Here is a 23,471-nt window from a genome sequence, read left to right on the forward strand (position 1 = left end):
TCTAGAATTTCCTGGTAGAGGGCTGCACTGACTGCTTGAAATATACCACTCTGTGTGTAACGCATCTATATAAAATATGAAATATGTGTAAAATGGACCCTCGCGCCACTATGTACTAAACATAAAATAGATCTATGTGCGACAAAATAGAATATATAACGAAATATAATGAAACAACCTGTGGAATAGAAAAGTGCAAGTGCTGCTAAATCAAACAAAAATGCAGCGGGACAAAATAGTAAACACAAACTATCACTAAAATAAATAAAAAAGAGTCCCGCGCAAATAGTACCACAAAAAAAAAATGAATAATATATATAAATGTGAAAAGACAAGAGTCAATGAAAATATTTCAAAATAAACACACCAATAGTGTAAGTGTGTAGTGAAAACACTGGAGAAAGAACAGGACCAAATGTTCCAAAAAAAATATCAGGCTCCCAGAACTCTCACCTCAGAGATGGAATAATAAGGCAAAAGAAAATGATTCCAATGGACTTCTCCTTCACTTCTCTGTGCACAATCACCAAATGGTATAAACTTCTACCACTAGAGGGCCGATTCAACCTCTTATGAGTAATACTGCAGCATATGTATCCTCGTGGTATGAAACTTAAAGAAAACACAGAGGGGAGGGGGGAAGGGAGAGAGAAAGGGGACTCCAATAGTGTAGTGGTTTCCAAAACTGAATACATTTATTTAAGAGAAAGCAAATGGACTCTCACATTTAAAAAGAAAGTATCAAACAGAAAGAGATCTGGCGTGTACAGCCAGTCTTACGCTTGTTCCGGTATTCCTACGGCCACTCCCTACGCGTTACGTCACCAAGTGACTTCTTCATGGGGATGACGCTAGACCGTTCGTAATATGCTTATATACGAGAAAACCGGAAACGATCGGACCGGAAACGTCCGAACGACCATTTTGAAAGAGGTAAAAAACGTCCGAACGACCATTTTGAAAGAGGTAAAAACAATAATGTTGGCCGGATGTAGTAACTCCGCCATCTTGCTCCTCCAAAATGGTGAAAGGGAAGTGTATGTATACCACCATTTTAGACCGGAAATGATACTTCGGCCATCTTAATACAATATGATGTACAGAAAAATATACATTCTCCCTTTAAAGAGCAAAATAGATCCGAACGAAATATAGAATCCGAACGAAATATAAATACTGAAGATAAAGACAAAAAAGCCTAAAAATTGAAAAATAGCATATATCTATCAGTTTATGTTGAAAAATGTCAAAAAATATATATGTAAAAACCGCAATAGACATGAATGTATAAATATCATGATATACAAATAAGAATATATAAACAATGTAAATAGAGAATAAGATATCCTAGCGATTTAAAATATTACGTCACTATATAAAAAAATGTATAAAATATACATAGCGACAATAGATAAAAAATATATAAAAATTATTAGAATATATATAAAAATAGTAGATGTATTGAAATATAACTCAAACTGTTCACCAAATAAAATGCCAAAAAATGACGATGATGGCATACCGGAAATAGAGCAAGACTTTACATAAAATATCCCATCATAATAATAATACAAGAGGATAAAATGTATACAGTATAATGCATAAAATTAAAAATTATTTAAAAAACAATTAAGATCAAAATCGACATTTAAACCATCAGGATAAAAAGATCTCATAGTAAAAATCCACCTAGATTCCTTCTGACTGATGGTTCTAATTTTATGGCTACCCCTCCATGAAGGATTAAATCTTTCAATACCCCAAAATTCTAAATGGGAAGGGTCCCTATTGTGAACTTGATCAAAATGTCTGGAGACACTGTGGAAAACCCTTTATAATATTTTGTATGTGTTCTTTTAGTCTTACTTTAAGTGCTCTTTTTGTTCTTCCAATGTATTGTATCATATGTGTTTCTCCGGTAATAGTACTGGTAAAATCAGATCTTTTATTTTGAAATTTCTTGGCATGTCGACATGTGAAGCAATTCTTGCAAGGGTAGAAACCTTTTCCAGTAAAAAAAGTGAAATCTCTTTTAGGGGGTGGATCAACCACGGATTTAGCTATAATATCTCTCAACATGGGAGCCCTTTTGAAAATAATATTAGGTTTTTGCGGTAAAAGTATAAAGTTTTGGGCAATCTCTTACCGCAAAAACCTAATATTATTTTCAAAAGGGCTCCCACGTTGAGAGATATTATAGCTAAATCCGTGGTTGATCCACCCCCTAAAAGAGATTTCACTTCACTTAAAAGATCTGATTTTACCAGTACTATTACCGGAGAAACACATATGATACGTGATTTTATTGGATGCCATACAGAAGGCGTGGTATATTGTTTACAATGTAGTTGTAAATTACAATACATTGGAAGAACAAAAAAAGCACTTAAAGTAAGACTAAAAGAACACATACAAAATATTATAAAGGGTTTTCCACAACACAGTGTCTCCAGACATTTTGATCAAGTTCACAATAGGGACCCTTCCCATTTAGAATTTTGGGGTATTGAAAGATTTAATCCTTCATGGAGGGGTAGCCATAAAATTAGAACCATCAGTCAGAAGGAATCTAGGTGGATTTTTACTATGAGATCTTTTTATCCTGATGGTTTAAATGTCGATTTTGATCTTAATTGTTTTTTAAATAATTTTTAAATTTTATGCATTATACTGTATACATTTTATCCTCTTGTATTATTATTATGATGGGATATTTTATGTAAAGTCTTGCTCTATTTCCGGTATGCCATCATCGTCATTTTTTGGCATTTTATTTGGTGAACAGTTTGAGTTATATTTCAATACATCTACTATTTTTATATATATTCTAATATTTTTTATATATTTTTTATCTATTGTCGCTATGTATATTTTATACATTTTTTTTATATAGTGACGTAATATTTTAAATCGCTAGGATATCTTATTCTCTATTTACATTGTTTATATATTCTTATTTGTATATCATGATATTTATACATTCATGTCTATTGCGGTTTTTACATATATATTTTTTGACATTTTTCAACATAAACTGATAGATATATGCTATTTTTCAATTTTTAGGCTTTTTGTCTTTATCTTCAGTATTTATATTTCGTTCGGATTCTATATTTCGTTCGGATCTATTTTGCTCTTTAAAGGGAGAATGTATATTTTTCTGTACATCATATTGTATTAAGATGGCCGAAGTATCATTTCCGGTCTAAAATGGTGGTATACATACACTTCCCTTTCACCATTTTGGAGGAGCAAGATGGCGGAGTTACTACATCCGGCCAACATTATTGTTTTTACCTCTTTCAAAATGGTCGTTCGGACGTTTTTTACCTCTTTCAAAATGGTCGTTCGGACGTTTCCGGTCCGATCGTTTCCGGTTTTCTCGTATATAAGCATATTACGAACGGTCTAGCATCATCCCCATGAAGAAGTCACGTGGTGACGTAACGCGTAGGGAGTGGCCGTAGGAATACCGGAACAAGCGTAAGACTGGCTGTACACGCCAGATCTCTTTCTGTTTGATACTTTCTTTTTAAATGTGAGAGTCCATTGCTTTCTCTTAAATAAATTTATTCAGTTTTGGAAACCACTACACTATTGGAGTCCCCTTTCTCTCTCCCTTCCCCCCTCCCCTCTGTGTTTTCTTTAAGTTTCATACCACGAGGATACATATGCTGCAGTATTACTCATAAGAGGTTGAATCGGCCCTCTAGTGGTAGAAGTTTATACCATTTGGTGATTGTGCACAGAGAAGTGAAGGAGAAGTCCATTGGAATCATTTTCTTTTGCCTTATTATTCCATCTCTGAGGTGAGAGTTCTGGGAGCCTGATATTTTTTTTGGAACATTTGGTCCTGTTCTTTCTCCAGTGTTTTCACTACACACTTACACTATTGGTGTGTTTATTTTGAAATATTTTCATTGACTCTTGTTTTTTCACATTTATATATATTATTCATTTTTTTTTGTGGTACTATTTGCGCGGGACTCTTTTTTATTTATATAAAATATGAGTTTCACTTTTTGAATATACCGGTAATTACCGAAATGACATGTTGTACTAAACTTTACAAAAAAGCTTTTTCTACAGACTTGATTTTTTTTTTTTTAGGTTGCTCATCTGACGGTCACACCTGAAGAAGCCTTATGGGTCCTAATGAAGACAGTAACATGTTCCATGTTGCATCCTACGGCATCATGCGCACTGGACATTTTATCAGCTGCTCCTAGGGGTGTCTGGTGTGGGGAGTCTTTTTTTCCTGCATGTTAGCCTATGTGTCCATGCACACATGTATATGTGAACACTGGCGAGGAAGGCTCTGTCTCTGCTTCCCTCTTGGGAATCCATTTTTTATATTAAGGTTGACTTACAACCACTATCATCTATCACGTTCCAATCCTCCCCCCTTCTCCCCTCATTTGGGCCACTACTGGATGTGTGTACTGGAGGATCTTTAGATGCGTTTATTACTCCCCCTTTTTGGAGTCTCCTGTCCTTTACCTGTATGTTTTTGAGGTTCATACATACTACCACCCTCATCTTTATATAGACGAGCCTTGTCTTAGCTATGAGGAATAAAATCGTCATAAGCCCCTGATGAAGCATTTCATAGAACGTGTAACATGTAGAGCACCTCCGAGCTGAACCATCTATAATACACTGTTTCTGCAAAGGATTTCTGTGATTCTATTGTATTTTATCCCTATACTATATAAAATGGGAATGTATGAATCATTTGTCTAATTGTGATATAGTAGACAGTGTAATCGTCATGCTACAATTATGGATGTTTTGTCATTTTTAGAAATAAATATTGTTTGAATTTACAATTTCCTTGTATGTCTATGCCTAAAACGTTCATCAAAGTCAACAGTAGTTATTCTCTCCTTTAGTAATATTATTGTCTGTTACCCGCCACCTGATTGGCTGGAACAGGTGCTGTGATTGGATGCCTATCAGGAGGAGAGGACGGGAGGGGATGCATGGAAGACACCGCTTGCCGCCGTCACCCACTGCCCCACCAAGACAGGGTAGGTGCCGGGCAGACAGCGAGTGGGCGGGGGGGTCACAGTGGCGGAATTTGATGGCACAGTGGCAGCATTCAATTGGGCACAGTGGCAGCATTCGATGGGCACAGTGGCAGCGTTTGATGGCACAGTGCCTGCAATTGATGAGCACAATGTGGCTGCAATTGATGGGTTTTTTTTTTCAGAATTTTTCAGTTTGTTTGCACCCCCTCCCAAAGATTTTGAGCGCTAGCCACCACTGGTCGGCACGCAAACCAATCAATAATCGCTTATTGTGTTGTTTTTTTTAACCAAAAATATGTAGAAGAATACGTATCGGCCTAAACTGAGGAAAAAAATGTTTTTTTTATATATTTTTGGGGGAAATTTATTATAGCAAAAAGTAAAAAATAATGATTTTTTTTTTTAAATTGTCGCTCTTTTTTTGTTTATAGCGCAAAAAATAAAAACCCCAGGCCTGATCAAATACCACCAAAAGAAAGATCCATTTGTGGGGAAAAAAGGACGTCAATTTTGTGTGGGAGCCACGTCGCACGACTGCGCAATTGTTAGTTAAATTGATGCAATGCCAAATCACAAAAAGTGGTCTGGTCATTGGCCTGCAAAGTGGTCCGGGGCTGAAAGTGGTTATTTGGTTAAACATGTGTTAACAATTGGCGTGTTTAGAGCTTGAGCGTCAATTCATTTCAGTGGCCAGAATAAATTATTATTCTGCTCAAAGAATTGAATTAATGCCCAAGTGCTTGACGCCTGTCAATGTGCCAAAACACATTACACACTTTTACGTGTGTCAGGTGTTCTTTCTGCCAAAAAAGCTGCTGCCCAGAAAAAAGGTTTCTGGGAGAGTTTGCAAAATGTCCTGTGTGCATATGGGCTACATATGTGAGTGAAGTGAAAACAAGAACAAGTGAAACCTAGAACAAATGTGAAGTTGTTGCCAATACCAACCAGTCATTTTTCCTGCATCATTTTATGTTAACATTTATTTAAAGTGATATTAAAGGCTCATGATTTATTTAAAAAAAAAAATACACATTATACTTACTTGCTATGTACAATGCTCTTGTCACACACAGAGTGCGGCCCCCCGCTCCCTCTTCAATATTTGCAATGTTTTGTTATATCTATAAAAAAATGTTTGCCTTTCATTTCTATTTTAGAATTGAATGGGCTGTTTTAAAAGGGGGGGGGGGGGGTCTACAATTATCTTTTATATCATATTATATTATGTCAGCAAGTAACTAGATAGGGCAGCCTCCATATTCTCCCAGTAAGGGTAAATTCACACCACATGCTATGGCACTGCCTTGGTTGGCTATTCCATCGCAGTCCCACAGTATGGACAAGGCAAAATGCCTTGTCTCCTATGTGCCCGGTTTACACCTCAGTGCCGATGTGGTGTGTGGACATGGTGCGCTGAAAAAAAAATACTGCGTGCCGTACAGTTTTTTTTTTTTAACAATCTTTATTTTATATATTTTTTTTCCATTTTACACAACATATACACATAAACAGACTAAGCAAACATTTCTTGAATGCATTGAAGGTGCAATTTTACAATTAATTCATAACTATCTATCCTATAAGTATGTGCTTATATCTATTATTTTCCCACTCACTCTAGCAATCTAATCTCATTCAAACCTGACATCCATTAACTCCAACCCACCTAATCCACTACAAAAAAAAAAGGGGGAGAGAAGGGGAAGGGTAGGGGAATAGAACAGAAGCTGGGACGGAAGGGAAGGCAAAGCAAAAAGGCCCTGTAATATTGCTCTACAAATAATTTGATAGAATTGCTGAGGTTCCTCCCATGGTTGCCATATCTTTAAGGTTTGTTCCCTTAGACCTGCATCTGACATTATCATCAATTTCAGGCACTGTATTTTGCTCATCTCACACACCCATTCCTCGATTGAAGGATCTGTAGTTTTCCTCCATTTTGGAGCTATAACAGTCTATGTCTTAAAATATCTTTTCTTATACAGTATCTCACAAAAGTGAGTACACCCCTCACATTTTTGTAAAACATGTATTATATCTTTCATGTGACAACACTGAAGAAATGTCAGTTTACTACAATGTAAAGTAGTGTACAGCTTGTATAACAGCGTGATTTTTTTTGTCCCCTCAAAATAACTCAACATACAGCCATTAAAGCAGGAGTCCGCCGGGAGTCCGCGTTTTTTTTTTTTTTAAAAGCCAGCAGCTACAAATACTGCAGCTGCTGACTTTTAAAATAGTGACACTTACTTGTCCAACGCGCCCGCGATGTCGGCACCCGAAGCCGATCTCTCGATCGTCTCTCGGGTGCTGCCGCCGCCATCTTGGGTATGGGAATCAGGAAGTGGAGCCTTTCGGCTTCATTTCCCAGTTCCCTACTGCGCATGCGCGAGTCGCGCTGCGCAATAAGGATGGACCCGCTGCCTCTGGGATCTGTGTGTTTCCCAGCAGGCAGCGTGGGACTTTCGGAAAGGGGCGTAATCTACGCCCCTTTCCACAGAGAGCTATCCCGGAAGTGGGTTCAGATACCTGTACTGTACAGGTACATGCACCCCCCTCCCCCCTGAAAGGTGCCAATTGTGGCGCCGGAGGGGGGGGAAGATTCAAATGAGCAGAAGGTCCACTTTAGGGTGGACCTCCGCTTTAATGTCTAAACTGCTGGCAACAAAAGTGAGGGCATTATTCCAACATGATAATGACCCCAAACACACCTCCAAGACAACCACTGCCTTTCTAAAGAACTTGATGGTAAAGGTGATGGGCTGGCCAAGCATGTCTCCAGACCTAAACCCTATTAGAGAATCTGTGGGGCATCCTCAAACGGAAGGTGGAGGAGCGCAAACTCTCCAACATCCACCAGCTCCGTCATGGAGGAGTGGAAGAGGACTGCAGCGGCAACCTGTGAAGCTCTGGTGAACTCCATGCCCAAGAGGGTTAAGGCAGTGCTAGAAAATAATGGTGGCCACACAAAATATTGACACTTTGGGCCCAATTTGGACATTTTCACTTGTACTCACTTTTGTTGTCAGCGGTTTAGACATTAATAGCTGTGTGTTTATGTTATTTTGAGGGGACATCAAATCTACGCTGTTATACAAGCTGTACACTCACTACTTTACATTGTATCAAAGTGTTATTTCTTCAGTGTTGTCACATGAAAAGGTATAAGTAAAATATTGACAAAAATGCGAGGGGTGTACTCACTTTTGTGAGATACTGTAGCCTTCATAGAGCCAGGGATCATTGACAAAACTGAGACTAATGCCGCGTACAGACGACCAGACTTTCCGGAAGACTAGGTCCGACGGTCTTCCCAACTGACTTTCGGCAGAGTTCCAACAGACCTTCCAAATGAACGGACTTGCCCACACACGAACAAACTAAGGCCATTCGAAAGTCCATTCATTTTGAACGTGATGACATAAGATGGGACTAAAAAAGAAAGTTCAATAGCCAGTAGCCAATAGCTTCCCTTGCGTCGTATTTGGTTCATCGAACCAGCATACAGACAAATGGTTTTCCTGATAGGAATTGAGTCCGTCAGACAGATTTGAAACATGTTCTATTTCTAGATCTGTTGAATTTTTTTAATGAAAAACGATTGGATTAGCCCACACATGATCGGATTGTCCGAAAGAATGATTCCGTCGGATCTAGTCTGCCAGAAAGTCCTTCGTGTATACGCGGCATAATACGTCTGGTTGTACGCTTTATCCTGTGATTGCTTGATGTATGTTAGTACACTTTTATTTAATGCAGCGCAGTGTGAGGCAATCCACTGCCTCTCACCACGTGGGTAGCAATTGATCCTTATGAGATGTCTGTGTGACATCTCAATAAAGTTCATTTTCAGAAAAAGGCAATTCGCCAAGCTCAACACATCATCACTGGGTTGATCTCAGTCCGATCACGCTGCATAGCAGTGGCTGGTATGAACCAACCCTAAAGGTTTTATTTAATTTTGAGGCCACGGATAGATGAACCTAGGCTAGTCCGAACAGCCTGTTGTCCAGCATCCGGGCAAAACTGGACTAAATTTCATGATGCTCATTATGAAATATGGTCGTTTATGTGGAGTGATAGAAGATGTTGAATATCAGTGATGAGGCTCTCCTGCTGACAACAGGGACTATAATATAATAAAAAATCATTGTTAATGCAAATATTTGGCTACATTCTGATTCCGAAAAAAAAAAAATCTATTTCATTTACCATTCTATTTGATAATTTTTCTATGGTATCATTAAATAATTGTCCTCTGTTTTATTCATAATGCATTGGAAATAAGAGCTTGTATCAACATGCATTATTGCACATATTTGTCTCCATTTGCATGCTCCATCACAACCCTCAGGTGCATCAAAGTTTACTAAGTAGTTCCTGTAGTAGTTTTGGAATTTAATACTTTTTGGCTTTTGAAATTGTGTGACAAGTTCATACAAACTTTCAGGCTTGAGATCCTTTATGCCATACTGTTTGGTCATAACATATTCCAGCTTCCATGTAGCTTCTTGTTTTAAGTTTGCATCGGTGAGATTTAAGTAGAAATGACATAAATCCTAAAAAAAATTAAATAAAAAAATTTGAAATTATATTTTTCACAAGCCTGTAATTGTAAAAAAAAAAAAAAAATGTTAGCAATGGACTGCTAATGTCCTGATGGTAGCTTCCATACATTCCTATCTGCCAATGTGAAGGTCTGTAGAGAGAATCTGCAATCTTCGATAGTCTATGTTTTTTTCTGCCCAAACTGAGTATTTGGGCATAGCAGTGGAGCAGGGAGGATGCTGCAGGTGTGTGCAGGCACTTCTTTCTGACTGGCAGCATTCTTTTTCTAATAATACAGTTGCTTTTAAATATTTAATCTTAAAGAACTTTACCCTGCCTGGCTAAATGTTATCTAATGTTTGTCCCTGTACGAGAACGAAAAAAAAAATACCAATCCATGAGTCCAGCATGATCTTGCTTCACTTCAAAATTTCTCTTTGTCCTGCCATCTTGAAACTCTCATTCCTGCCCCGTACCAGAACACACCGATCAGTACTCGGAGTCATTGGCTGCAAGTACTGATCAGATGCTGCTTGGCTGCTAGTTTTCCAGCATGCTCCAGCATGCTCATTCCACAGTAGCTGGTCTTGAGTCTGACTTCTGTTGGGTGAGGAGCTGTGCACACAGACTGAAAGTTGACTGATTTCCCAACATTTTTACATCCGTGGGTGCCTAGCTTAGCATTGAATAACTACTTGCAATTGTGTAAGAGGGTGGAGTGGAGGAGCAGATGAGAGGCGCTAGAAACTTCTAGACTTGCAAGTGTAGTCAGATGTAGGAAATTTCAAACACACTCATTAGCTCTTGGCTGTAATTGACCAATTGGCCAACCTCAGGCTTTGGTGTGAGTAGCAGTTCAGGAAGCACTACTACAGAGTAGCCCCAATCTTCTTCGTCTTGGGGCCCCGCTGGCACTCCTGGCCCCTTCCCCATGACCAGTGCTATGGGGGCATTGGTGTGTGCTCACTCCCAAGCCATGCTCTATGCATCCAAAAAGCACATAGAGCTACGACTCGGCGCAACCCCCCCCCCCTGCTCTATCCTCACTGGCTGTCATTGACAGCATTGGGAGCCAATGGCTCCTGCTGCTGTCTCAGCCAACGAGGAGAGGGCATCCTAGGACAGCCGAGGCTCTCGTGTCGTGCACATCGCTGCTGGATTGAGAGAGGGCTCAGGTGAGTATTACGGAGACTGTGGAGGGAGCAGCGCACAGATGGGTTTTTACCTTCATGCATAGAATACTTGAAGGGAAAAACCTTCATCCTTTACAACCACTTTAAAGCGGTAGCAAACTCTACCTACAAGTAAGCTTATAATAAAACTTACTTAATATGAATAACGGTGCACATTTAGGAGATATTAACATTCTTTGCAGCCAGTGACGTCACCCACGCATTTGCACTGTGCTCTGAATGGAGAACACACTGAATGTGCCATCAATCCAGAGCACTGTGTGGTGACCGTGACTCCCATGCATGGCTTGGCCAATCAAATGGCCGGCAAACCCGGAAGAAAGACCGGGTGACGATGGAAGCCCTGTCAGTGGTGACAGTGTGCCGCTGGAGGGAACCATTTTAAGCCCCAACATTCGGCCCATGTGTACTGGAATCGGTGTGACTGAAGCCGTCCTTTGAGTAAGCTTCTGTCAAAGGGGCATGACCAAAAAAGCCAAAGGCTGTGAGCACTGACCAGAGTGTTCTGGTGGGGGGCTGCCCCCGTCAGAACACAATAGCACAGCAGGGGAGATAGCTGTATGAACATCAGAGAGTTAAAAAACTGACTCCTCCTGAGCTGTCAGTTTCTTTTTGTTCAGCCTGCTGAGGTGAAATAAAAAATAAACTACTGGTGTGTACCAGGCTTTACAGGTAAGTCTTTCATAATGTGCTAGTACGCTATGCATACTAGTACATTATTCCATTAACTTGCAGGGGGACCAGATTTCCTTTTTTTTTAATTTTAGGATTTAACTAGCACTTTATAAGGAATTGACAGCCAAATGCTGAACAGAAAAATAAAAGTTTCACTACACTAGCCTCGGTTCTCAAACTGAAAATTTATGATTTAAATTTTGTTCTAAATGATTAAAGGTTCCATTAGAGTAATTGCCAGAAAGCATTGCAAATTACTCCGTTTGCAGTCATTTGAATGTGCAGGTTAATTCAGGCCAATTATACACTGGTGTTTGCTTCTATATAATGCTAACTTTTAGCTTATTTTAACAATGAGGTTCTAATGAGGAAATCGGGAAAAGGAACTTTCAATAGTCATACTCATTTCATGCCGAAAAACAAATAATAATTACACTCCAAAGTAATACATCTTTTTGTGTTCTGAACATGTACTATACTGTGAACTGAGTATGTAGAACACTGGGAATGGCCACTGATAGAGAGGGGGGGACACTTATCAATTCTATCACACAGCAAGGCTGTGCTAAACAGGGGCAGCGAGATCGATTGTACTACAGAATTACTATGTGGTTTCAGTGTAAAGCTTGGTATACACCACTAGTTTTCTTTTCGTTCAACAAAAAAAAGCTGACAGCTCTGGTCGGAGCCGCTGTACTAACGATTCAATGTTAGTACAGCAGTCTCCCCTGCTGTTCTTTGGTGTTCTGATGGGGATGGCCCAACCAGAACACCCCCCCCCCCCCCACACACACACACACACACACACACACACACACACTAGAACACTCTAGTCAGCGCTCTAATGCCGCATACACACGATTGGAATTTTGGTCGAAAAAAGCTCTGATGGTTTTCCCAACAGGATTTCGCTCAAGCTGTCTTTCATACACACGGTCACACCAAATTCTGACTGTCAAGAACGCAATGACATACAACACGTACGACGGGACTAGAAAAAGGAAGTTCAGTAGCCAATAGCTTCCGTCTCGTGGTTGAATCTGAGCATGCGTGAGTTTTTGCGCACTGGAATTGCATACACATGAATGCATTTTCGGATAGGAACTTTTTCCGAACCAAAAAATTGAGAACATTGGCTTATGCCACATAAACACAATCTGAAATTTGGCCAGCAAAAGTCTGATGGAGCATACACACGATCGCATTTTCCAACCAAAAGCTCTCATCGGTCTTTTGCTGGCCGATCGTGTGTACGCGGCATAAGCCATTGGCTGAGGGCACTGATCAGGAGCTGGACGGCTGCTGGTTTTCCAGCATGCTCGTTCAACAGAAGCTGGCCAAATGGCTTCCATACACAGAGGAAAAATGTCGGGCAGTTTTTATTGAACCAGCTGATGTCGCCAGTTATTCAGCCCATGTGTACTAGGCTTTAGTCATAAATTCCTCATCTGCGTTTTTAATATGTTTGCTAGTACGCATGCACAGGCTTACACAAATACAGGTGTAAACCCCAGTATAGACGTGTATAGCCATTCATATATATGGGGAGGCTGTATACAGCACCAGCAGGGAAATGAGCCTGAATATCACACTAAGCAACCATGTGCATGTCTTTTTTGGTCTCTGCGATTATATATTTGTCGCAGATCTATGCAAATCTGTTGCAGTTGACTCCCACTTATTATAGGCCTAGAGGTCACAACTACAATGTAAACCTATTGAGACTTTGCTGAATGAGAGGGAGCCTGATTGCGCCCAATTGTTCACTAATTTACTTTGCTAAATTTCCCCCACAATGTGTCTAACATAAAATGAACTTATGTTTTGCCCATGCAGGATAAACCAACAGCTACACTTAACTAATACCCTTCCCAGGTACACCTACTTACCTTTCTTTCACACCTTTGTCATTCTGCCTGCTAAAGCTAGCGGTTACAGTTTGGGAGGAGTTGATCTCCTGATCGACTCCTCCCAAATGGGACAGTTGGTATATTTTTGCTTTAGAGCTTGCAGCGCCAATCAGAGTATTTTGGCAGCAGATGAGTCCTGTTGCCAGATTACAATAGCGCAGTAGTGGGATTCCTCCACCTATCTCAAATGTGTGGATGGGGGATCTTTTTTTTTTTTTTCATCTGATCAAAAAAAAAAAAGATCAATCTATGGCCAACTTAGTTGGAACAAAACACCCAGTACCTCTAGGCAGAAGGAATATGTGACTCACTGTAGCTTCCTCACATGTTACAATGGTTATGCTTGATGACTGGCTGCTCCGGCACTCATGTCAATTACAGTGGGGATGGGGATTGAGTACTTTCTTCTTTATAAAACTGAACCATGTGAAAACGGTAGCAGAAATGGGTCGCCCAAAGCAACCAGTCATATAAGGTATATGATTTTGATAAGTTTCCTGTGGTTTATATATAACAGTATGTAAATTTTCAGAGATGGGAAAAATGAACACATGAAATAGCACATAAAGTATAAAAGGTAATGACATCCCCCTGCCAGGCCTACAAGAACTCAGACCATGAAGATTAATATGCAAAAAATTCAACTTTTAAGATAAGATAAGATATTTTAAGATAATCAGCTTTTATTTATTCATATAAAACCTTTGTATATAGTGCTAATACATTTAACACTACCCTTCCCCCAGACTGACAATGCTGCTGTCTGCAGTGCCTCTCATGCTCATTCATTATGTCTGGCTGAGGCAGGGTTCACACTGCCGTGACTTTTCACACGACTTCAGAGTTCAAAGTCCCATTAACGGCAATAGAACTGTTCTAATCTTGGTGCGAAGTCACAGCGACTTAGAAATAGGTTCCTGGACTACTTTTGGGGCGACTTCATCATGACTTGCATTGTCTTCTGTTAATGAAGTTGCGCAGTATGCCGGTTGTTAAAGTCACATGACTTGATGTGAACCGAGACTAATAAAGGAGGTGTATTATTGGCTAGATCACCAAGTGAAAACAGAGGGGGAAAAGCCAGAGAAAATAAAATTGATGAATCCAACACATCTAATGATTGGTAAGCTTCAATATAATATGTTTTGGTTTTTAGTTTAATACCACTATAAAGGCTATATAAAAGGTTTAGAGCAATAAAAACTTTTAATAGTAAAGCAATACATTTTTTATAGTGAGCCTTGCATCAAGGCAAAAAGAGGGACAACTGTGGAAGAAAGAGGGACAAAGGGATTTGGTTCCAAGAGGTGGACAGTTCTTTCAAATGAGGGACAGTTGGGAGGTACTGTATATATACACATTTTTATTTTTAAAACAAATTCCCTTTTTTTTATTGGTCACATTATGATTCACTTGTGTAACATATGTGATGTATTCATTTGGACTCACCAATAATGTGTAACAGCCGGTATCATACTGGTATAGACGGAATCCTGGGTTATTGGACTCCTTCTCTGATGCAGACTTAATGGGTGTAACAGCTGGTGTAACAAAGACAGATCCAACTGGTTTTTCTGAAATAGTATGCAATCAATATTTAAACTGATATTAGTAATTATAAAAGATCCACTACAGATGTTAGTTTATTTTGATGAATTTAAAGGCCAGGTTTATCAAATAATAACATTTTAGTTTTACATGGTTGCTGGTAGCTGAATCATGTGCTGGCTTTTTACATCACTTTACCATGACAAATTGGATACAATGTTTAACAAAAAATGAGTGTATGCTGTAAATTGCCTCCGGCACTGTTCCTGTTTCCTCTTGCTTGAGGCCGCCATTTTGCTGAAGCCCAGAGCAGCCACTATTCTCCTTATTGAGAACTCTCCCCTTCTCCTTAAAGAGGACCTTTACCTCCCTTACCCCCCCCCCCCCCCATTTTCTTTTTCTGTGCCCCCGCTTAGCTGGTAGTGGCACAGTTCAGACACCAGATCTAGTGTTGTCCCCATGACATCCTTCTGTCAACAGACACCGCTGGGTCCCACGCCACCATTTTACTTGTGATGTTATTGAGAGGCTTGTCGGCTGGGCTACCCCCCCTCACTTCTGAATGAATGACTAAAGGCCTTCTGGGATATGTGGCATGCATGTGCGTATCCTTGAATAAGCACATCATATGTGATGGCATATCCCAGGGCAGGAGGCCTAGAGAGTACTATGCACACCATTCATCTAAGCGAATGACGTGCATTGAAAGGCAGGGCCACGCTGTTTCTTAAAAAAAGTTGTAAATAAAAAAAAAGCAAACACTGCCCGATTCTAGTAAAGGAGGGGTGGAGAGGGAGATAATTTCTCTAGAGGGTAAAGGTGTGCTTTAAGCTGGCCATACATGGCTCAGGTATTTCTTTATTCATTAAACTCCCTGGCGGTATGATTATTTCAGATTTTAGGTGCTGAAAGCGGTACAATTATTTTGCCTGGAAATTTGGCATTTTATATTGTAGTCCTGTAATTCTTAGAAATAATTCACTAAAATCTGTCCAAACCAGAGTCTAATAGACATCACGGGTATTATGATAAAATTTGAAATATGAAATCATAAATTATATATATATATATATATATATATATATATATATATATATATTAAAATAAATAGCTACAAATAATTATAACACATAATATAATAATAATAACAATTATTCAATAATGTAATCAAATCAAAAACACTGAAATATGCTGAGTTGCAGAATTGTCATTACTTTTAGTGTTTGATGACATATTTCCCCACAAATTACTATCGCTCAATTCTGCGAGTGATTCTAATTTATTATCGCTGTTTTCTAGCTAGTCTATAACCACTTTTGATGTAAACGGACATTTTTTGGTTGCTATGGACAATCTCCAGTTTCCAGGCATAAAGAACAGTATTTATAATATAAAACTGTATGCAGGGCACTGGACAGACCACTGGGGACAAAGAGGATGTGTAATTATTTGATACAGTACTGTAATCTGTAAGATTACAGTATACTATATCTATACTGTGTATTTTACTTTTTGAATTTGGCGCCGAACTCCATCCCCGTGCGTCGCAATGCTCGCAGGGAACTGAGCTCGGCGATGTGACAGATCGAGTGGAGGACGGCTCGCTGATCACAGCGGGGGGACATCGCTGGATCCAGGGGACAAGGTAAGTAAACCCCTCCATGGATCCAGCGATGCGATCCCGAATCTGGCTCGGGAATACCGCTTATGGTATTTAAATCTTACCCCGAGCCAGACTCCGGAATACCGCCAGGGAGGCTACGCTGGCTTTTTCGCAATCAAAGAAAGTCAAAGTGGATGAGGAAATCCTTTGTCATTATATTCTGACAGCGGGACTCCCCCCACCATCAGAACACATTGATCAGCACTGCAGTTGATTGGCTGCATCAAGCTAAAATATACCAACAAGTCCATTCGTGAGAAGTCAATCAGGAGATTGACTTCTCAGGAACAGGAACAGCCATATATGGATCAAAATTCGTCCGGTTCAGGCTGAGTTCCGATCCTTGTATGGCGAGCTTTAATAGGGTGCTCTAGGGTGCCCCATCAGGGTTGCCAGCCTCAGTAAAACCAGGGACAGTATGTAAAAATCTGTGGGTTTTTTTTTTACATCTGTCTCTGAAATGTCCCTTACCAACATCCTTTTGGTCTAATAATCCTGAGATTACAGCTGCCCCAACTCTCCAGTACCTTCTCAGCCAATAGAAACATGTCTGTGTATACTGTGTGTACATGTATGTGTATACTGTGTGATTGTATACTGTGTGTGTATACTGTGTGGCCCCATAATCTCTGATTGCTTGGGGGGCCCATAATCTCCTATTGCCCCGGGGGCCCCATAATCTCCTATTGCCCGGGGGGCCCCATGAGTTGTCAGTCCGCCCCTGACCATATAGGCCCTTATTTTTAATGTTTTACATAGTTATACCTGCAAAAGAGGTCATCATGAACTAATCTATCAGGGCTTTCTGACTAATGTTACACTTTAAATAATGGTAAAGTGGTTTACAGTATCTATAGGAGTTCCTAGATCTACCTAAATGCTACAACCAGGCTATTTGCTATATCATGCTTTTTCCAGCAGATTTCCCTTGAAGTGTCACTAAACCCAGGACCCTTCATTCACTATATATATATATGGTCTCACACAGTACACAGAACATGGAAATGTAATTATTTTAGTAAATACAAACTGCTAAATACATTTTCTCATCAGCAGTATATAGAAGTCTTATGACTTCTATCAATGTCCAGCTGAACACTGGTTAAAAATTGTAAGAGGGGTTTTCATTCTTTTCTGACTGTCCTATGAGGATGCATCTCTGTCTGGACAATGCTGATTGGACCTGGGCTGATTGGCCCTGTGGTGATCATATGCAACCCCCCCCCCCCAAAAAAAAACCTTTCTAGCGAGACACACCAAACTGAGGTGAGCACATGCAGAGTGCCTCCCAGGTCTTTGTTCTATCAGCAGATTGATTGGGGACAGTAAAAGAAGAGGAGGGTCAGAGAAGACAGGATCAAACAGCCTTTTTACACAAAGCAGAGGATTAACCCCTTAGGCTCCACAGTGAGTATAACAAGCATGCTTTCCTGCATATAGAGACTGATTTTACGGTTATGGGTTTAGTAACAAAAACAGCCATGAGAGGCCATTTGAAAGATCATGTTAAGGGAAGACAATGTACTGAAGAAGATTCTGTGAAAAACCAATCAATTCAATGAATGTATTACCTTTAAAATGTGGGTGATATTGTTCTCCAAGTGAAAAATCTGTAGTTGCCAAAGAGGAGCACTACAGGACCAACAGTAGGAAGGAATAAAGAGGAGAAGCAGTAGAGAAGATGGTAGCAGCTTAGGAGTGGCAACTAGAATCTGGACCCATCAGTGCTGGAGGGGGCCACACAAAGAGGTAAGTGCGCCATTTTGTGAGATGATGATGAGAGCCTACCTACCCAATGCAAGAATTTTGTTCCATTTTACAAAGTCAACACACCAGGTTATGGATACTTGTTTTTTTGTTTTTTTTTAAACTTCCAAGGTTATTTGAATAACCTACATGGACAAGTGAAAACATAAAACTATGCTCTTCTATTAAAGATAATTTTTCATGGAATGTGGTTCTAATGAAAGATGCAGTTGTACAAGAAAATCACAAAATTCTATTAAAATTATTAGATGTATTTTTCCATAACAAAATCACCTTTTTTATCCAGAACAACCATAATACTGTCACGGTGAGTATGTCCATAAAATTGCCCATCAATAATGTCACTATAATTGCGAAAGATTTCCACCAGCCTCTCATTGAAATGGCTTCGCATTGCAGGTATCATTTCTGTAAATGGTAGGTATCCAATAGGAACATGTGCAATGATATATACCTAAATAACAATATACAAAACAAATGATAAACATGGGATAGTAGTAGATAAACAGAACAAGCAGTGATAACTAAATAGTACAGTAACTGACTACAATCAATCGGGTTTTGGATTACTGATGTCAGCTCACTTAAGATTAAGAGGAAACTATGATATTTTGGGGGTCGTTTTAAATTTATTTTAGTTGTTAAAAGTTTTAAAACTGATGTTTTATATATTTTTTTTTACTTTTTACACAATATCATTATTATACAAGTAAACATTTAATACTGAGTGCACCCATGACAATAGTGTTATGATGGGGTGCTGATAAGTATTGAGCCTTACCCAGAAAAAATTGAGAAAGGAAGCTGTAAATTGCAGGATGTACTGGGCAATTTGTCTATATTCAATGGTGAAAAAAATCAACTACTTATGATTTTAACTTATCTTTCTTTTTCAGGTCCAAACTGAACATGACAGCACCTCCAGAAAAATCCTATGTGGAAGAGCATAGGACCATAATCAAGTTCCTGTATCTCTAATGCCGCGTACACACGACAGGACTTAAGTCCGGCAGACTTTCGACGGAGTTCTGACGGAGTTCTGACAGAGTTCTGACGGACTTTCCGAATGAACGGACTTGGCCACACACAATCACACCAAAGTCCGACGGATTCGAACGTGATGACGTATGACTGGACTAGAATAAGGAAGTTCATAGCCAGTAGCCAATAGCTGCCCTAGCGTCAGTTTTAGTCCGTCAGACTAGCACACACACGAGCGGATTTCTGGGTCCGGCAGAGTTCTGGCGGAAAAATTTGAAGCATGTTCCATTTCTAAAGTCTGTCAGACTTTTGCGAATCAAAAGTCCGTTGCAGCCCACACACGATCGAATAGTCTGCCGGAATCATTCCGTCAGACTTTTGATGTTGAAAAGTCCGGTCGTGTGTACGGGGCATAAGGGAAAGGTGCTAAGCAGATCCATGATGAAATGTCACAAAGTTTGGGTGTCAGTGACCCTTTATATTAAGGGTATTGAATTCAATCGCAGCATCGATGCATCACTATTCAGACGTTCATGAAGCTGCACCGATGCTGCGAGTCGGCCGTTTCGATCTCTAATGACGTCATCTGTCTCTCTGTGCAGTGCTCTGCCTCTCCAGGAGAAACACAGAGGCAGAGCCTGCATGGCGGATAAAGCCCCCTCCCCTTCAGTAAAGCAGAAAGTCAGCTGATGAGCTGACAGCCAGTTCAGTACAGACAGGAGGAGCTTGAGGAGACCCAACATCAGGAGAGGCTTCCCTGGAGGAACTGGAAGGAGAAAACACACTGAGCAGTATGGAGGAGGGGGGAATTGACTGACAATGAGAGCTGGTGAGTGCCAGTGTCACTGATCTACTCCCACCACTCCCATCATCCCTCTGCCTGATCCCACCATCACTCCACCTCTAAGACCCTTGATGATGTCAGACCTGTGACGAAACGATCATCAAAAAAGGGTAGCCATGCCCACACGTCCTGCGCATGTGCGATCACAATTTAAAACCACATACAGGTTTTTATATCTGCTAGCAGTTTTTACGTTTTCAACGCCGTTTTTTATTTTAAACACTATTTGTACATTGGAGACTCGGTGGAGTTCTTTTTACAGCATCTGATCTTATGCAATATAAAAATTTTTGGTGCTAAAACATATCACGCGATTTGGAGCAACTTTTTATTTTGCATGAGCCTTCACGCTGGAAAATGTTTGAGAAGTTTGCGGTGACTGATCACCTGAGCTGCGGAGTCTGCAGATAGGAGACACCCAGTTTTTCACATCTGGTAGTCTGGAGCCGGAATTTGTGACACTATATGCGCTGTCTGACCTCCCCTAAACAGGGGGTTGTTGATGATCTGGTAAGCCCCCATCTTATTAGTGGTGATTGAAGGTGACGGGTCCCACGTGGTCAAGTATATTATTTTTATTCAATCGAGTTACACTATCTGTTGGATTTTTTTTTTTTTATATTTCTATGGACATTCATTCATGATTTATGGACTCACATATGAAATAATTTTTATTAATTTTTAATTGCACATTTATATGTTAATATTGATTTTGTTTGAATGCCACTTTATTTTGGTTTTGGATTGTCACCATTTTGGCACGTTTCACTTTGTGTGATTATTTAATCATTATTTATTGAATAAGCGCTGCACTTTATTTTTTTCTATGCATTTTTGTGCCCAGTATTTGGGTTATGGTGTTCAGCTGCTGTTAGTTGTTTAAGTTTAACTGAGCGCAGATATTTACCTACTTACATCACTCCACCTCTGATCCCACCATCCCTCCGCCTCTGATCCCACCATCCCTCCGCCTCTGATCCCACCATCCCTCCACCTCTGATCACACCATCCCTCTGCCTCTGATCCCACCATTCCTCTGCCTCTGATCCCACCATCCCTCTGCCTCTGATCCCACCATCTCTCTGCCACTGCAGAAGAATTGAGTTTTTCTGACTGCTTGAATTTTTGAATAAAATGTTTTTAACTTGCACAGTAATCGTGATGCATCGCGGATTTGAATCGAATCGTGGACAGGATAATCGTAATCGAATCAAATGATGAGACCAGTGAAGATGCGCACCCCTACTTCATATGCATCAGTAAAACGTTGGTTGGCCAATTTTAAAACTGCCCATTTTGGTGTTAAAAGTGAGAAACCCAGTGTAATGCCGCGTACACACGACCAGACCTTCTGGCAGACTAGGTCTTCCCGACAGACTTTCGGAGGACTTCCGACGGACTTTCCGAACAAACGGACTTAGCCACACACAATCACACCTAAGTCCGATGGATTCGACCATGATGACATACGACCGGACTAAAATAAGGAAGTTTATAGCCAGTAGCCAATAGCTGCCCTAGCGTTGGTTTTCGCCTGTCGGACTAGCATACAGACAAATGGATTTTTCGACCGGACTTGAGTTCGTCTGAAAAATTTGAAACATGTTTTAAATCTAAAGTCCGTCTGATTTTTCATCAGCAAAGGTCCGATGAAGCCCACACATGATCGAACTGTCTGCCAGATTGGTTCCATCGGACCTTTGCTGTCAAAGTCTGGCCGTGTGTGCACGGTATAAGGCCTGTTTCTGTTTCTGTGGCTGCAAATGTGAAAGCCACCCATGACAGGATCATGGAGGGCCACCGAATATCAGCCAAAAGTATTGCTACATATCTGGAAATATCACGCAAGAGAGTTGGTGTCATTATCCACAACAACTTGGAAATGAGAAAGCTTGCAGCAAAGTGGATCCCAAAACTTTTGACAACTGAACAAAAATGACAATGCCTCGTCACACACTGCAGATGAAACAATGGTAACACTGACCTCCTTAGGCTTTCAAGTAATGCCCCATCCACCCAATTTGCCTGTCCTGGCTCCTTCTGACTATCATCTGTTCCCCAATCTCAAAAAACACCTGAAGGGACAACGAGTGGGAGTGTTCTGGAGGCAACTAATGCTGCAAATGAGTGGTTACACCAGCAGTTGGAAGACTTTTATTTGCAGGACAGATGTTGCAAGTGAAAATTGACTTCCTGGGGGAATTTGTAGAATAGTGTCGCAGTTACAGCTTTGTATTTCAATTTTTTCTGGGTAAGGCTCAATACTTATCAGCACCCCATCGTACAGAGCATAAATGTGTTTTCTACAAAGCACAGCAGTAGCAGTTTTCCTTTGGGATCGCTTTCTCTCAAATGGAAACTCCATAGCATCTCTAAGAGCAGGAAGGTAATTTCAATGTGGGAGGCAATGATCAGTTGTAGAACTTTCCCCCAAATCTCCCTCTCCCCTTCTAAAGCATTTCCCAGCATTAGCACAGATAATGTCCTGTTACTTTAAAAAAGGAAGTTTAAGCTAGATTTCTAGATCAACAGTTTTGTTCTGTACTTGCAACATTTGAAAAGGGTTTTATTCCCCAGACATACACTTTAAAGATTTGACTGGTAAACAGGAGTGAAGAGCTCACGCTACTGTCTGTAACTGTGTAAATGAAATTTTCATATGCAAATGTAAATTTTAGCCATGATCTTAGATAAGAAAGATAAATACTGTGCATTCCTTTAAAACACATAGGCTTTCCTTGAGCTCATTTTCAAGTGAGACATGGCATTTTAGACACTCTTTTATCAATGCTGACATGGACCTGCAGTGGATTGGTATAAACTCATATACACAAAGTAAATAGCAGTTTAGGGTTAACGGGATGGGGTAGATTAAAGGATTAATTTTTAGGCTTAGGTCTTCAGCTAACTTTCATTGTGAAGGTTACGGTAACTGAAAACTGCGGGTTTATTTTACAAGCTTTAAGGCTGGGTTCACACTGGTGCGATGTGGGAAACCCTGCGAATCCTGTGCGGATTCCCACATTGCACCTGAATTGCAGACAGTTCACACTGACATCTGCGAACCGCTGCGGGTGTCAATGTAAAGTTAAAGAGGAGTTCCCCTTAAAAAAATATATATTAAAAGTCAGCAACTACAAATACTGCAGCTGCTGACTTTTAATAATCGGACACTTACCTGTCCCAGGGTCCAGTGATGCAGGGGAACAAAGCCCCACTCGTCTCCTCTCCTCTCGGCGGAGCCGGCATTGCAACTGTGGGCACCGGCTGTGGCTTCACAGCTGGCCACCCTCTGTGCATGCCGTGATTGGC

At 40.3% G+C, this 23,471-nt stretch overlaps 2 protein-coding genes across 3 annotated transcripts in view; one reads left to right on the top strand and one right to left on the bottom strand.

The window, feature by feature from the left end:
- LOC143987868 (A-kinase anchor protein 7-like) overlaps window positions 1–4,829 on the top strand; it is a 38,954-nt gene extending 34,125 nt beyond the window's left edge. For both annotated transcript variants that reach the window (XM_077487016.1, XM_077487014.1), the window contains exon 7: window positions 4,111–4,829. In XM_077487016.1, coding sequence (XP_077343142.1) covers window positions 4,111–4,136 — 26 coding nt within the window. In that variant the 3' untranslated portion in view covers window positions 4,137–4,829. The remainder of the gene's footprint in view (window positions 1–4,110) is intronic.
- Window positions 4,830–5,995: 1,166 nt separating this feature from the next.
- SMPDL3A (sphingomyelin phosphodiesterase acid like 3A) overlaps window positions 5,996–23,471 on the bottom strand; it is a 70,999-nt gene continuing 53,523 nt past the window's right edge. The window contains exons 6-8 of the mRNA XM_077487013.1: window positions 18,608–18,788; window positions 14,806–14,930; window positions 5,996–9,589 (exon numbers count right to left, since the gene is read on the bottom strand). Of these exons, the coding sequence (XP_077343139.1) occupies window positions 9,263–9,589; window positions 14,806–14,930; window positions 18,608–18,788 (633 nt within the window). The 3' untranslated portion in view covers window positions 5,996–9,262. The remainder of the gene's footprint in view (window positions 9,590–14,805; window positions 14,931–18,607; window positions 18,789–23,471) is intronic.

This window comes from Lithobates pipiens, unplaced genomic scaffold (genome assembly GCF_037356315.1).
Source record: "Lithobates pipiens isolate NorthernLeopardFrog02 unplaced genomic scaffold, aLitPip1_a1.2 Scaffold_18, whole genome shotgun sequence".
In the NCBI taxonomy this organism is placed as follows: Eukaryota; Metazoa; Chordata; class Amphibia; order Anura; family Ranidae; genus Lithobates; species Lithobates pipiens.